Source organism: Thamnophis elegans, chromosome Z (genome assembly GCF_009769535.1).
Source record: "Thamnophis elegans isolate rThaEle1 chromosome Z, rThaEle1.pri, whole genome shotgun sequence".
NCBI lineage: Eukaryota > Metazoa > Chordata > Lepidosauria > Squamata > Colubridae > Thamnophis > Thamnophis elegans.
The window spans coordinates 65571465-65588652 of NC_045558.1; the positions used below are offsets into that span (position 1 = coordinate 65571465).

General features: G+C 41.6%; 1 protein-coding gene across 2 annotated transcripts in view; it reads left to right on the forward strand.

The window, feature by feature from the left end:
- The window catches only part of AVL9 (AVL9 cell migration associated), a 159791-nt gene that overhangs the window by 34134 nt on the left and 108469 nt on the right, over nucleotides 1–17188 (forward strand). The window contains exons 2-3 of one of the 2 annotated variants that reach the window (XM_032235108.1): nucleotides 13746–13866; nucleotides 15497–16783. In XM_032235108.1, coding sequence (XP_032090999.1) covers nucleotides 16147–16783 — 637 coding nt within the window. In that variant the 5' untranslated portion in view covers nucleotides 13746–13866; nucleotides 15497–16146. The remainder of the gene's footprint in view (nucleotides 1–13745; nucleotides 13867–15496; nucleotides 16784–17188) is intronic. The other variant, XM_032235109.1, reaches the window with a different exon arrangement.

Below are 17188 nucleotides of genomic sequence, written 5' to 3' on the forward strand. Positions count from 1 at the left end.
ATTATACAATTGTATCACAGCGGCCAGTTGTTTCCCTGCATTTGGCATTGGTTACTAGTCGGGCCTCACCCAGGGGCCTAGGACGTCGTAACGTATTTTTGTAATATGCGTGCAGATCCAAGCAGTGCGGCTTTTTGCATTTGACTGATGGTGATTTTGTCAATTTTTAACTGTTTTAAATGTAATTCCAGTGCTTTTGGAATAGCACCCAGTGTGCCAATTACCATTGGAATTACCACTGCTGGTTTGTGCCATAGTCGTTGAATTTCGATTTTTAAGTCCTGGTATTTTGCTATTTTTTTCATGTTCTTTCTCAACTACCCTGATATCACCTGGTATTGCGATGTCTATGATTGTGACCTTATTTTTCTCAACCAGTGTGATGTCTGGTGTATTATGCGCCAGTATTTTGTCTGTTTGTATGCGAAAATCCCACAAGATCTTGACCATCTGATTTTCGGTGACTTTTTCAGGCTGATGTTCCTACCAGTTTGTTGCTGTTTTAATATTATAATTTTTGCACAAATTCCAATGGATCATTTGTGCTACTGAATTGTGCCGCAATTTATAATCAGTCTGCGCGATTTTTTTACAGCAGCTGAGTATGTGATCAACAGTTTCATCAGCTTCTTTGCAAAGTCTGCATTTGGCATCATCAGAGGATTTTTCGATTTTGGTCTTAATGGCATTTGTGCAGATAGCTTGTTCTTGCGCAGCCAGGATTAGTGACACTGTTTCTTTCTTTAATGTACCTGTTGTTAACCATAACCAAGTTTGTTCACTGTCCACTTTATCTTTTATTTTTTCCAGAAATTGGCCATGCAGTGCTTTGTTCTGCCAACTCTCCATTCTTGATTTTATCACATCTTTTCTGTATTCTTGTTTCGTCTCTTGGGCCTTCAGTAGATTTTTGTTCTTTACTTCGATTAATAGATGTTCTTGACTTTCTTTTAAATAATCAGCCAGTGCATGTTGTTGTTGTTGTTGTTGTTGTTGTTATTATTATTATTATTATATTTTATTCATTAAACATGAAACTCAGCCAACTGAACATTCAAAAATGCATTACAAATACCAGTGACTGGTGCTAATGGTTGATACAGTTTGCTGCCAGTGTCCTAGGTATCAACCAAGTACCTTCTTAAAATATAAGATGTTCCGAGTAGCGCAGTTTTTTGCAGTTCAGCTGGTGTTATTCTAGGAAGCTGCAATTTGTTGATATATCTTGTAAAAATTTTGGACATTGTGCCAAGTGCCCCAGTGACAATGGGTATCATTGTTACATGTTTCATCCATAGCCGTGTAGTTTCAATGGCCAGGTTGAGATATTTCTTTTTTTTTTCTAGTTCTTTTTCTTCGACTAGCATCACCAGGAACAGCGATATCAATAAACTGTACACTTCTGCCCTCTACAACCGTGATATGTGGCGTGTTGTGCTCCATATGATGATCCATTTGTATTCGAAAGTCCCACAAGATCTTCACCTTCTCATTTTCGATAATTTTTTTCCACTTTATGTTCCCATGACTTTTTGGATACAGGTAAAACAATGACCAGTGGATTAATTAATTTATCATCATCATCAACAACAACAACAAGAAAGTTTATTTAAATTTGTTAAGGAGAAAAAATAAACAATATAAAAAAACCACTATCCCTCACATGCCCAATAAGTTAAGAAACCAACTAAGGGTCCAATTCTCTCAAACACCAACCATTCCTCCAGATCAGTTATTACTTGTGATCCACAGGGTTAGTCTAAGAGCTCAGTTCAAACAGCAGTTGTTTCTTTGTCTTCTTTTTAAAAAATAATTTTTATTACACAGTTTTTAAAAACAAAAATGAAACAATTTTAACAGTTTCTTTCTATTCAACATTTCCATATTGGTATACATCCATTTGTGCATTCCTCCCCACACTCCTATATGCCATTATCTATACATTCCAGTGCTTTTATATATACAAATATATTAATTTCTTGAGTTATAGTCATTCATTGTATGTTGTTTCCCTTTATACATTTTTATTACTAATTTCTAACTCCTGTATCTTTTTTGTTTAATCTTTCCTTAAGCTTTACACCTGTCCTCTGTTTATACCATTCATTCCATACCTTATAATAATCTGTTTATCCTTTACCTTCGATCTTTTTTGTGAGGCTATCCATCTCTGCACACTCTAGGACCTTCCTTATCACTTCTTCCTTTGATGGAGCAAAATTATTCTTCCATTTTTGTGCATATATAATTCTGGCTGCCATTATGATATGTAAAATTAGATATCGTGTTTCTTATCATATTTCCCTGTCAATAGTCCCCTCAAAAAAAATAATTCAGGTTTCATGTCTATTTGCTGCTTGGTTATTTCTTCGAGCCATTTTCTTTTTTTTGTGTATATTTTTTTTATTTTTTGTTACAAATTTAAAAAACCTTTACAAACAAAAGTATTGACCTGGTTTTTCCCCTTTTTACATTCTCTCTTATACGTAATTAATTTTACACCACATCATTTCTAATTTTGGCCTCACATTTTCATTCCAAATTTCTATCTTAAATTTAATTTTTTCTTAACAAATAAACAAAATCATTTTTTTGCCATTTCATAAAAAAGTATACCAACTATTATCATTTCATTTTCCATTTGTTATTTCTAGTTTCTATATGCAGCATATATCATCAAATTGCATTTTAATATAATTTTTTACATAATTGGTTATCCATACAACAATATCTTATTTAGCTATATATGAACATATTTCATTTTCTACCAATATCTCTTTTTTTAACCTTTCTCTTTTCCTAACCATTTTCTCTTAATTCATCTCTTGCTTTATTTAATGTTCTATTTTTCTTCAGCTTTGTTTTCTCCTTCTATTTCCTATTCTTAGGTTCCCCTTTTTTCTCCTTTTTTTTCTCCTTTTGTATGTCTTCTGATTTTCCCCTATCATTCTTCTATAATTTATTTGAATAACCCTCCCTTAAGTTCCTCTTTTTTGCTTCCCACTATTTTTCTCTTTGCTTTTGGGTTGTTCTTTTCTTTGATAGTATTTTCCTTTTGCTCTCTCTGCTCTTTTTATGTCTCTGAGAATCCCAGTGTGATTGTCTAGCTGGCTTTTATTTTCAGATTCCCCCCCCCTCCTATTAGTCTTTTGCCTCTCTTTTGTATTTCCCTTTATCAGTTTCAACATCCTGTTCTATATAATTCAATGTTTTTTCTGGTTCTTTAATACTTTTTAGTGTTGAGCATGCATCTTTCAATATTTCAAGTGTTTCTTCAAACCTCCCACATTCCATGTTCAAATTTAACAAGTTTAATAATTTTTTTAAATATTTTGTATTTTACCACAATTAATTGAGTCTCTGTCTTGTTTCCAAATTTTCCAGCTGTAATATCCAATCCCAGGGTAGATCAGCCTATTTCAAATTTTTAACTTTCTTTCTCAGTCTCAGCAAAACAAAGTCAAAACAACAAAGACAAGCTGTATACTCCTTAGAGCTTTTCAACTTATCTTTTCTGTACTCTGTATTCAGGGTTAAATTTTTCCACTGTTATTTATTGCCAGATGTTATTGTACTTTCTTCCTGCAGTAGATGGCGTTTACAATCCCCCAATCAGTCAAATCAATAGATTGTCAATATTTTCAAGAGTCAAAAATTCCAATCCATTCAATATAGGTCTTTCTATTTTCTCGTTTAAAAAAAAATGTTTAAATTCCAAATATTTTGGCCACAATCTTTTTGGGCAGTCACCATTTTTTCCCTTCCTTTTCCCTTTATTCATTTTTCAAGTGCCTCTTAGCCGCTGCTTTAAATCTCCCCCCAAAAAAATTTAAGTTCCAAATGAAAAGCTTTTCTTTACCCTTGGGTTGGCCAGCCTTCTTCCTGGTCTCCGCACTCCATCCAGTCACTGCTCCTGCTCTAAACTTGGTTTCAGAACGGTCATTGAAAATGGCTGCCACCCCCGTCGCTGATCTAGAGAGCTTTGTTTTGGAGCTGCCAAGGAGCTTGCCTTGCTTCTCGCAGTCACAAAATGCCTCTCTTTTTTTACTGTTCCTTCAGGATGGTTCTGGCTCAAGGGGCCTTCCAATGACGGTTCACTGGCTGGAGTTTTCATGAGACTCTTTGGAACTCACTATTTCCACTCCCGTTCCGCCATAACGCTTCTGGGTTCTCTACTACGATTCTGGGTTCTCTCCTTAAGCCATTTTTTAAAATCTATTCCAATATTGTTTTACTTTTGGGCAGGTCCACCACATATAGTAGAATGTTCCTTGATTTTATGTACATTTCCAGCAGTCTGGTGATATGCTCAGGTACATTTTGGCCAATCTCGCTGTGGGGAGGTGCCACCTGTAGAACATCTTATACATATTTTCCTTATAGTTACTGACATTGTCAATTTATAATTTTCATTCCAAAGTTTCTCCCATTTCCCCAATTCAATACTTAGCCGAAGTTTTTGGCCCATGTTATCATATTTTCTTTAACTGCCTCCTCCTCTATTCTATAATTCAATAAATAATTGTATCTTAATCAATTTATCCTCTGTAACTTGTAAAATCTTGCCTAATTTTTGTGGTTCTTTTTGGAATCCATATTGTTCTTTGTCCTTCCTATATCAAGCCTGAATTTGCATGCATGACCACCAGTTGATATCTATGCCTTGTTCTTTTACTTCTGGTCTTGTTTTCAATTCCCACTGCTCATTTAGTAAATCTTTGTATCACTTTATTTTATCTATATCTAACATGTTTAGATAGAGTAATGCTTCCATCATTGAAACGTTAAGATAAATAATAAAGGTGATAATGGACAACCTTGTCTCACCCCCTAAATGTTTCAGTTATATCACAATTTCTTATTAGTATAGCTGTTTGGGTTGTGTATATTTTTTTCACCATCTTCACGAATTTCTCCCCAAAATTCATAGTCTCTAATTATACAATTATACAATAATAAACCTCCAATTTAAATTATCGAAAGCCTTTGTTGGGCATTCAAGAAGATTAATGCAGATTGTTTTCCCAGTTGGGCTTCATAATCTAATGTGTTTATAATAGTTCTCATATTATACTTTATTTGTCTTCTTGGTAGGAATTCGTTTTGATCTGGGTGAATAGGACCTTTTTTACTCTTTCCGAAATTATAGCTGTGAATATTTTGTAGTCTGTGTTCAACAATGAGATGGGTCTGTAATTTTTGATCTGTTGTGAATCTGTATCTTCCTTTGGGATAAGTGTGATAAGTGCTTCTGTCCACCAATTTGGTATTTCTGCTTCTTATTTCTGCTTCTGCAAGTGCCTCATTAAATACTTCTAGCATTAACATATCTAATGGTTCTGTATCACTTTATACAACTCCACAGGGAATCCATCTGGTCCTGGTGTTTTATTATTCTTTTGCTTCCTCCTTGCCTCCACAGTTCCATCATAGTTATTAGTTCGTTTAATCTCTCTCTCTTTTCCTCTGCAATTTTGGTTAAATTCTCTTATCCAAATATTGTTTAACTTTGTCTTCCGGTATTTGTTCTTGGCAGTATAAGTTTTGAAAAAATTGTTGTGTTATGTTCTTTTTTTCTTCTCTTCTATGGTGTGTCACGCCCTCCTCATCTTGCAATTAGGATATTAATTTTTCTCTTTTTCTTTTCTTAATTTATATGCCAGCCAACGTGGGTGGAGGGACCATAGATGCGGGAGTGGGCCGGAACATTGGGGTCATATTGGGGAGGGGTGGATATGGCGGGAACTTCAGGGCGAGCCATTTCCGGGGAAGGAGGGTTCCCTATGTCAGAGGGATCCCTCCTTCCGGCCCTATTAGTTCCACTCCAAGGCCAGATGGCGTGAACAGTCAGGACCCTGGTCTCAGGTTGTTGTTCCTAAATGCCAGGTCTGTGGTTCACAAAGCTCCCCTCGTCCAGGACCTAATTTTAGACGAGGGGGTAGACCTGGCATGTATCACTGAAACCTGGCTGGGCCCGGAGGGAGGAGTCCCCCTCACTGAAATGTGCCCAGAGGGTTTTCAGGTGCTTCATCAACCGTGATCCCAGAGAAGGGGCGGGGGAGTGGCTATTGTTATCCAAAAGTCTTTAGTTCCTCGTAGGATCCCTGCTCCGGAGCTTGTCGGGTGTGAGTCCTTGCTGGTGAAGATGGACCTTGCGGGTCAAGTGGGCTTGTTGTTAACGTACCTGCCTCCCAACAGCGTTACGACAGCCCTCCCCTCCTCGAGTCAGTAGCTGAGCTGCCAGTTGAGTTCCCCAGACTTATGATACTGGGGGACTTCAATCTGCCTTCGCTCGGCGAACACTCTGATGGAGCGCAGGAGTTCATGGCTTCCATGACAGCCATGGGCTTGACCCAAGTAATCCAGGGCCTGACTCACTCAGCAGGTCACACACTCGACCTCATATTTCTCTCAGAGCATGGAGCTGTGATCTTGGTTTGAAGGGTAGTGAGATCTTGCCCCTGTCATGGTCGGACCACTTCCTACTGAGGCTCGACTTTCGGAGACCAATCCCCCGCTGTAAGGAGGAGAAACTGATTAGGTGGTTCCACCCCAGGCGTCTTATGGATCCTCAGGGTTTCTAGAAGGCACTTGGTGTTGTGCCTGATACTCTCGCCCGCAGTCCGGTGGAGACCTTAGTTGCTGCTTGGAACTCAGCAGTGTCTGAGGCTCTCCACTGGATAGCACCTTTACGGCCGATCCGCAGCAGTGGATCCAGGAGGGCCCTTTGGTTTACCGAGGACCTCCGGAAGATGAAGCGCCAAAAGAGACGCCTAGAGCGCCGCTGGAGGTCCAGTAAATCCGAGTCAGACCGAGCACTATTAAAAGCTTGCATCAGAGCATACCTCTCGGCAATACGGACAGCTAAGAACACCTATATTGCCGCTCTGATAGCGTCCGCTGAGTCACGCCCTGCCGCCTTGTTTAGGGTAACCCACTCCCTCCTAAATGGGAGGGTTGCGGATAATCCCCTACGAGGTAGAACGGAGGAGTATGTCCAGTTCCTCGCGGACAAAGTTGCTCGGCTTTGGATGGACCTGGACTCCAATTGCGCAGAGCCAGCCGGGGTACCGGGGGAAGGTCTTGAACGACATCTCTGGACTGACTTTCAACTTGTTGCTCCTGATGAAGTGGACAAGGCCATGGGAGCGGTGAATGCCGCCACGTGTGTACTGGACCCATGCCCCTCCTGGCTGGTCGCAAACAGCAAGGAGGTGACGCGGAGCTGGATCCAGGCGATGGTGAATGCCTCCCTTCGGGAGGGCTTCTTTCCGCCGGCATTGAAGACAGCGGTGGTGAGACCCCTCCTGAAGAAGCCATCTCTGGATCCAGCCATTTTGAATAACTACCATCCAGTCTCCAACCTCCCCTTTGTTGGGAAGGTTGTTGAGAAAATGGTAGCCTCTCAGCTCCGATGGTCCTTGGATGAAGCCGATTATCTGGATCCCTTTCAGTCCGGATTCAGGCCTGGCTTCAGCATGGAAACCGCTTTGGTCACACTGACCGATGATCTCTGGAGAGCCAGGGATGGAGGTCATCCCTCCATCCTAGTGCTTCTTGACCTCTCAGCTGCCTTCGATACCATTGACCATGGTATCCTTCTGCGATGGTTATGAGAGGTGGGGGTGGGAGGCACCGTTTTTCGGTGGTTCTCCTACCTCTTGGATAGATCGCAGTCGGTGTTGGTTGGGGGGCAGAGGTCGACCCCTAGGCCCCTGAAATATGGGGTCCCACAGGGTTCGGTCCTATTCCCCCTCCTGTTTAACATCTACATGAAGCCGTTGGGTGAGATCATTCGGCGGCACGGGATAAAATACCATCAGTACGCAGACGATACCCAGTTGTATCTGTTCGCCCCGTGCCAACTCAGTGAAGCGGTTGACATGATGTGCCAGTGCCTGGAGGCTGTCAGGGTCTGGATGGGGGTTAACAAGCTTGCGCTCAATCCAGACAAGACCGAGTGGCTTTTGTGTTTCCCTCCCAAAAATTTGGCTAGTATTCCATCACTCAGGCTAGGGGGTGAAATTTTACGTCCCTCAGATAGGGTTCGCAATTTGGGAGTCCTCCTGGACCCACAGTTGACCTTAGAACATCATTTGTAGGCTGTGACCAGGGGGGCATTTGCCCAGGTTCGCCTGGTGCACCAATTGCGTCCCTACCTGAATCGGGAGGCACTCGCAACAGTCACTCATGCCCTCGTGACAGCAAGACTGGACTACTGCAATGCGCTCTACATGGGGCAGCCCTTGAAGAGCATTCGGAGACTTCAGCTCGTCCAGAATGCAGCCGCGCAAGCGATTGTGGATGCATCTCGGTACACCCACGTTACATCTATCCTCCGTGAGCTGCACTGGTTACCGATTGGTCTCCGGAGACGATTCAAGGTGCTAGTCGTCACTTATAAAGCCCTTCATGGTATTGGACCTGGGTACTTGAGAGACCGCCTGCTGCCAATTACCTCCCAAAGACCCATTAGATCACACAGAGCAGGCCTCCTCCGGGTTCCATCTACCAGCCAATGTCATCTGGCTACTACCTGGGGGAGGGCCTTCTCTGTGGCAGCTCCGGCCCTTTGGAACGAACTCCCCGCAGAGATTCGGACCCTCACCTCTCTCCAGGCCTTCCGAAAAGCCGTTAAAACCTGTCTGTGTCGGCAGGCCTGGTGTTGATGAGTTCCCTTCCCCTCTCGAATAGTGTGGCTGTTGGTTGTTTTTAAATGCCCTGTATTTTGCAGTTTTTGTGTCTTTCCCTTCCCCCGCTTGGGTTTGTGCGCCGCCCTGAGTCCCGCAGGGAATAGGGCGGCATATAAATAAAATGAAACTCAAACTCAAACTCCAGCTTGTTTGCATGCTCAAAATTTTTTTGCTTCACCATTGTGAGTGTGCCATTTCATTTTGTATAGTCAAATTCAATTTGTGTTTTATTAAGTCTCTTTTTTCTTTGATCTTGTTATTTTGGGGTTTGTGCAGTAAATCTAATTCTAATCTTTTGAGTTCTTCTTGCAACATCTCTTAGTTTTGTTTCCTTTTTGACTTTCTTTTTATCGTATAAGCTATGGTCAACCCGCATATATATGCTTTTGTGGTATCCCACAGCTTTTGTATTTATCTTTTTTAAAGTTTCATTTCCTTTTCAATCATTTGTGTATATTCTTTTTCCTTCGGAATTTCTTGGTTCATTGTCCATCTCCTTTTTTCCCTCTGACCCTTCCAAATTATTTTATAGGGTTATGATCTTCCCAAATGTTGCTCATTATTTCTCTCTCTTCGATCTCTTTAATCAGTCCTGGGGTCATCCATGCCATATCAATCCTAGACCATGAATTATGAGGGTTTGAATAGAATGTGTATTGTTTCTTTTCCTTGTTTATCTCTCTCCAAGCTTCTTGTAGACTCAGTTCTTGTGTCATTTCAACAAATGAATTTCTCTTCTTTGTCTTATTCTTTTTACTGTTTTATAGTCTTTTTTAATATCCACAATAGCATTGAAATCTCCAGTTAAACATATATTTTCATATTCTAATTCCAGTATTTTATTGTGTACTTTTCTGTAGAATTCATTTTGGTTGTTTGGTGCATATATTGTAATAAGAAGTATTGGTTTTTGTTCTGTTTTAATCTCTGTTTTAATCTCAATCATTAAGATTCTTCCCTCCTCCTCTGTATATATTTCTTTCAATTTTAATCTTTTCTTGATGTATATTACTATTCCTCTTGTATTAATGATGCATACAATTTCCCTAACTTTGGATTTTCTAATAATTTGCTATACTGTTTCTTGATATGTACATCCTGTAAACATACAATATCCAAATCCAATCTTTGTAATTTTGTAAATATTTTGGTTCTTTTCACTGGAGAGTTTAATCCATTTATGTTTATGAAGACCATCTTAATTTCCTCCTCCAACTTTTTTCCTTGTGTTCCTTGTCTGTCTCTGTATTTTCCCTCTTGCACCTTCTCATTCTATTCATTCTTTTTCCTGTTTCCTTTTTCCTTCTCGTTCTACTCTGTTTAGTATTCCTCTTGGCTCCTATTTTCAGCTTCTTCTCTGCTCTCTTGCTCTTCCTCAATTTCAAAGTGGTGTTCAAAGAACTCTTCAAAGAACTGGTACTGTTCCTCACTCTTCTTGGTATTTGTTTCAGTGTTTGTATTTCCTTTTCTTTATATGTTGATTTCTCCCTCATTTTCTTATATACTTCATCTCTTATTGCCCTTTTCATGAATCTCAGATGGACTTCTTTCGGTAACCTGTGTGTGCATGCATAATTTGTGTGCACTCTATATGCCTCATCTATGTGTCTCCGCATATCTCGTTTATCCCTCTGTAATACCTGTAGTTGTTGTTTTCATCTTTTTGTCTAATTGTTCCAATTTTGTCTCTACTGTTTTTAATCTCAGCTCATTTTTAACAATAGTCTGCTGGATGTTTCCTATTCTGTCATTCAGTCTTCTTATATCTCCTTTCATTTCTCCCATCTCTTATTTAATTTCTTCTTGGTTTCTTTCTTCATGGTTATTTGCTATTGCTTCCTGTGGTTTGGTTATTGGTTCTTCTATCATTAAAAGCATAGCTGGCATACTCTGGAAGTTTGACGCCGAACATTCTTTGTCCATTCCCATCATGCTCTCTTTTGAGCGCTGGTGTGAAAGTGACAAGATAGTGGATGCTGGGTTTGGGGCAGTTTTCTTGTTTGTCCTAGTAATAGTTGTTGTGCTCGTCATTTTCCCCACACGCACAAGATTTTTCAAAATTAACATGCAATGATTTAACTGATCAATTCCCCTTTAAGACTTCCACACTCCTATGTTCTTTAAGCAACAATCCTACAATTATATTAGCACTGTTCCCTCTAAGGTGCGCGCCTGCGCGGCCGCGCACATCACTAGAAACCTCCGCGCAGAGATTTCTAACTGCCGCTTTCTACCAAAGCAAACGTGGGGAAGTCCTTTGCAGGCAGCTAGAACTGGCCGCCTGCAAAGGACCTCCCCAGACTTGTTTTGATGAGCCGCCCGTGGCAGTGGTGCCTCTCTCTCCACGCGGAGCACCTGAGCTGGCCCCCGCGTTATCCCTCCCCCTTCCTCCTCTGCCGTGCTTTTGAGGCCGCGGGAGCTAGTAGGAAAGCGGCGGAGGTGGAGGCGATGGCAGGGATAACCCAGAGCCCAGCTGAGGTGCTCCGAGCGGAGGGGGAGGCACCACCGCCGTTGCTTTGCCGGTGAAGGAGAAGGAGCAACAGGACTGGTGGCTTTGAAATGGTCCCGCCGGCTGCAGATTTGATTCAGCGTAAGCAGGGGCCGAACACATGCTGAGCCGACTTTGCGCAGTGAGGCGGAGTAATTCAACCCCCCCCAAAGAACACGTGTCTGTGTGTGTGTGTGTGTGTGTGTGTGTGTGTGTGTGTGTGAGAGAGAGAGAGAGAGAGAGAGAGTTGGATCAAAATTGGTGGCCAAAGGAGTGGAAGGAAGGAAGGAAGGAAGCCCTGCCCCCTGTGAAAAAAACTGAAGATGGAGCAGTGAATGAATAAGCCATAAAAGCAACAAACAGTTAATGCGTAAGTAAGCTGAGGAGCAAGTTCTCAACTAAGGAAGCAATATTAGAAAGAAATATAAAAAGCTCAATATGCCAAAACACTTATTTTAGTCTTCATTTAATTACTTGTATTGTAGTCTGATGTAACATCTTTTTAAAGTTAACATTAGTTAGAAAAGATAGGGTACAAAACTTAAATAATAAAAAAAAAATCTACATTCATTTTGAAAAATAAATGCAAGACTTGATTAATTTCATATCTTTATTTAAAATAGTTTTGGCATGGCATATCATTTTATTGACTCAGTTGGAAATGATGTGGATGTTGTATCTGATTCTGAGGCATATATATTCTTAAGTAACATAACATATAGCATATTGTCCAAACTTGCTAGACTGTTTAATTGATCTTATTACTTTAAAGGGGGAGAGTTTCATGATAAATTATTTTATTACATTTATGTTGTATTTATATATTATATTTATTACATTTATATTCCACATTATATATTTGTATTGTTATTTTAGTGTTTATTGTCAATTTTGATAGATATATTGATATATCAATACTGATTTTAATCATACTAAATAACAATTACTGCTATTATTTATCAGCATTAAATATTTACATTTTTAATATCGAGTTAGTCATATTTTAGAATAATAGGATTATCTTTTAATAGGATAATTGGCAAAATCTAATTCAAATGTGATGGGTTGCATTCCAAAGGAATGTGAGAGGACAGGTTGCCTGCAAAATGCCAGGACCCAGGACCTGTTGGTGCCATGTCTCTCTCTAGCCAGTCTAATGATCTAAAAGCTGAGCAGAAGTCTTTTTTTTTTCAGGGTGAGCGGAAAAGTATAGTGTTTGAGTAGCACATTTTCATGCCTGGCATTCATCAGGCTGAAACCTCGCTCACAATTGGTGCTTGGCGCTTGGAATGTTGCGCAAATGTCCAGCAGACGAGACAGAAGTTCAAACTGTTGCTCTCTTAGGTGCTCAGGCATGAAACTGTGCCGCTCAAACACTATACTTTTCCGCTCACCCTGAAAAAAAATTAGAGGGAACATTGGATATTAGTGATATAGCGTTATCCACGTCAAGAATTTTTAGTCCTCAGTCCTATTGTATTCCACTTCTAATCCGTTGTGAAATGTATATATCCACCATTTCTGTATTCAATATGCAGTCTATTCTTGTCATCTACTTTTCAGCTTCTTCTCCCCAAAAGCCTATAATATTGTCAAAAAACAGAATTTATAGTCACCAATCCAGTAGAATTCCCCATCTGATCAGCCTCAGCCTCAGAGTACCTCTATCTGGAGTTTCTTCTTTTTTCACTTCTCGTCTCCTTGCGTTGTCACTGTATAAACATAACTGTTGCTTGCTCCTTCTCTCTCCTAGTCACTGCTGTTGTTTCAGCAGAAATCCTTCCTCTCGCTTTGAAGTCTCGATATCATAGCACCACCAATCTAACTTTACCAGCTCTGGGATTCCTTCTCACACCGATATCATCTTATTGTTTCCAATTTTCTCTTCCTGCTTTGTGGCTGTCACCGTTTTGAACCAGCTGAAATGGCTGGTTTCTTTCCTGCCAGAGTCAAGGAGTTTCTCCTATCCCTTAGGGGGAATCACCTTTCACCCCTGAGATCTTTGGAGCTTCCCCTCTCTTCTGTCAATCCCTCTGAGATTGCCTGTGTTTTTAGAAGCTTTCTGCCAGGAAAGTTTGGGCTTCAGGAATGGAGCCTGTTCCCTCCCACCACTCCATGATGATGTCACCATCGGAGCTTCATTTCTTTATCTTCTATCAGTCATTATTTATAATTTATAATCCAGGAGGCCCACCAAATCCCCCAGTATTCAATAATCCAATAATTCAAAGTATCTAGTAGATCAAATAGCTTCTTCACTTAGTTTCAACACAAGTCCCAGCTCTTCCACTGCTTTAATCTATCAAAAATATTTATAATCCAGGCTGATTGGTGTTATTAACCTGCTGATCTGTTTAATCATGCTCAATGTGGAATAGAATTCACCCTTTTTTAATCTGAATTAAATTTCATGTGCTGCTTGGAATTCTCTACACCTCTTGCCTGAGGTAACAGTAGAATTACTTAACAGTTATATATTTGGATACCTGATGACTGAATATGGATTTGGTGAGGTTCTCTTGTATTCTTGCATTTAAACTCATGTAATATATGTCTCCTTTCAGATTGAGTTCTCCTATCCTTCTCTAATTCCTGAAGAAAGTCATGATAGTAACACTTTGCCAGAGGAATGGAAATACCTACCTTTTCTTGCATTGCCAGATGGTGCTCACAACTATCAAGATGGTAAGAGCCCACATAATGCTCCTTTCCTACAAATGATACTGGGTGAAAAATTTGATGCTCTCATCATAGCAGTGCCAAACTAGACTTTTGTATACAGTGAGCTGGCAAGCAAATGTTTAAAAAATAATAGTGTGTGTTTTCAGCCACAAACAAAATTTATCTTTCTTTTCCTAGAGAAAGAATGTGAATAAAGATTTTAAAATGTCTCTTGCAGGTAGAGGAAGAAGTAAGTTCCTGGAAGTAATATGAAGTAAAACTGATTTGAGTTTCATTTTTAAAATATATATATATTTACATGTCTGATGTTTATGGTTTGAAATGGTTCTGCAAAACAGTTTGAATGTGTTTAGGTGAACTGTGCACAAGACTTGCACAATTCCTAAATAACACAAACCAAAATACCAAAATCAATGCATACCGTGTTTCCCCAAAAATAAGACCGAGTTTTGTTTTCTTTTGGGCCCCAAAATAAGCACTAGGGCTTATTTTGGAGGGTGTCTTATTTTGTGACCACCTGCCCACTTCCTCCCACCATTTGCTTGGCTATGGCCACAACGGCTTACAGGTCTTCCCAGGGCAGACACACTTTTCAATTGGACAGAAAAATGACAGAGACTCGAAGCTTCATCTGCTTGCAAATGGGATGCTTTCAAATGGAGCTAAATGTGTTGGGGTCGCCTGCCTCCCCCACGCCTGCCTTCCCCTGTGCCTCTGGCTCCACTGTACACTTTTCACCTAGAGGGAGATGAAGCTTTGTCTGCTTGCAAATGGGATGCTTTGAAATGGAGCTAATCACTTAATTAATTAATTAATTAAGCTGGCAGGCTGCAGCTGCTACAGCAGACTGTCAGTCCACATGTACTTGCTGCCTCTTGTGTTGGCCACGCCCATCCCTCCCTGTTTTGGGGGGGGTTAGGGCTTATATTAGGCCCACCACAAAAAACAGGCTAGGGCTTATTTTCAGGATGGGTCTTATTTTGGGGAAATTATGGTAATTACCAAGTATTCTACTACTATTACAATAAGCCATTAGTGCATAGTTGTAATAAAAGAAAAAAGATATGCTTACAGAACCAATTTCTTGGTTGCTGAGAGGCAGTTCATCTCTATATTAGGCTACCACTCACCCTCTTTGCTTAATATATTTTGTTAATATTGTGAATAATAATTAATTGCATAAAGGAGCATCTTAAAATATAATAAGGAAAATTGATTTAGGGTTTCCATTCTTCAAAGTTGGTGGAGACAGCAGTCATGCATGGGTTAACTCAGTCAGTAACCAATAGAACTGAGTCTACCAAAGTGATGTCATCGCCTCTGAGGAGCAGGCTCCCGCTTTTTTAGACTCAGTTCTATTGGAACTGGCTGTGCTAATCGCTTTCTCCTCAACTAATACTTGATAATTGAATAATTGGATTTAATTGGATTTCACTCAAACAAAGAAAGAAAATTACCTTTCTAAATTGGTCTCTGGATTGGGCTCCTGTTAGGACTCTCAATATTCTCTGGGGGCTGGAGAGTGTTTGCCGTGCCTCATCAGAGCTTGCCTTTGAATTGCCTCCGGGCTTCTGAGGCTTCCTATTTCAGCAGTGCTAGCTGAAATAGACATGGGAGTCTCTGCTCACCTCAGCAGGGGAATTCCCGGCCTCTGCCTTGCCGCCTGCACCGCTAGCTGCAGTTGCCGCCTCCAGGAGCCTCAAAAGCTGCAAAGAGCCACATGCCACTGAGGAACGCCACTGCAGCCTCCACACTTCACCACTGCCTTTTCATCACTCCAGCGACCGCTACACATCCGCGACTTCGCCCTTGGCTCCACAGCCTTGCCACAGGGGCTATACCGCCCACGCTCACCACGCGGCCTTGGCTACCCCGTGGTGCCGGCCCATAGGCTATGTAGCCTCAGCGGCCATTTGGTTTGGGCGCGAAAGTCATCTGGTGGCCATTTTGAGCATTCAAGGAATCGTGAGTACTGGCTATGGCCTTCTCCCCTCGTCTGGAGCCTCAACTGCCTCCAACTTCCTTGGCTCCTGCCCCTACCACCGAACCCCCTGCTCCTCATGTCTGCAGGTGCAGGCCTGCTCCGGTTGATAACATCGAGCCCCCTTCCAAGGACCCAAGGCCTAATCAGGGGGGCGTAGAGGATTTATCCCCTTGGGAGGATGAAAGGGCCCCTCAGACCCCCGCTAAGAAAGCCAGATCCAAAACCAAGCACGCTGAGCCTCGCATATTCCAGGCCTATTCATTCCAGTCCCCCTCCTGACTTATCTTCGGATTCGGAGGATGACCTCTCCCCTGCTGCATCAATCCTGCAGCCCGAGGATGCTAGGGGCACAGATGCTTTGGCCAACAGTGGGGATGATTCGGATTGTGGCAGGACCTTCACTCCTGATAAGGATCCCCTCTACCAGGAAGATATTTCTCCCACTCCCCGCTGACGCCGTTCTTACCAGCATAGCTGATATGATCTCTGAGGCCAGAGAACGTGATATTGCAGCCGGCCTTAAACACAGGTCTTCTAATCTTTCTGCTTCTCGCAGGTCTGCTTCTTCCTCTAGTTCCAGGTGCAGGGGTGGTGATCTCTCGGCTTCTTTGTCTCACGAGCTACCCAGCACTTCCAATCAACCGTCGGTCTTCGGGGAAGAGGAATGCCTTGCAAGAGACTCAGATCTTTTGGAGGATGAGGGTCTTCTTCCCGATCCGCCTCCCTTTGTCAGTTTATTTAAACCTGCTGTTTTTCGCTCTCTCCTTTTTAAGACCAAGAAGATCACAGGCATTCTTTCTCCTAAGGCGATTCAGAGTTCAGAAGCAGACAAGACTGACACCACTGATCCACTCTTCATCCAGCCTACAGTGGAAAAGGAGGTGATCCCATCACCACGGTTCTTCATAGATGTCCAGAATCAATGGGCTTCTCCAGGTACTGGAATCCTCCCCAATACCTCGGACAAGTGCCTGTATAATGTTGCTCTTGACCTCGCCAAGGCCTTGGAGGTACCTTCTATTGATTTGCCTATAATTGCCCTTTCCTCTCCCAACGTGGCCTCAGCAGCTCTGGAGGAAGCTCTGTGACCTGAAGACAAGAGAATAGAACAAACTCTGGTCAAAGGTCACCAGGCCTCAGTTTGGGCCGTTAGAGCGGGCACCTCCGCGTCCTCCTTTAGTTGCTCTGCTCTCTTGTGGCGGAGACAACTTCAAGCTTGCCTTACAGCCAGGGATTCTAGGGCTTGCAGGGACATTAACAAAATTAAGGTGGCCCTAGAATACACAGCAGATGCCTCCTTGGATGTGGTCCATTTTGTGTCCAAAGCCATTGTATATTCCA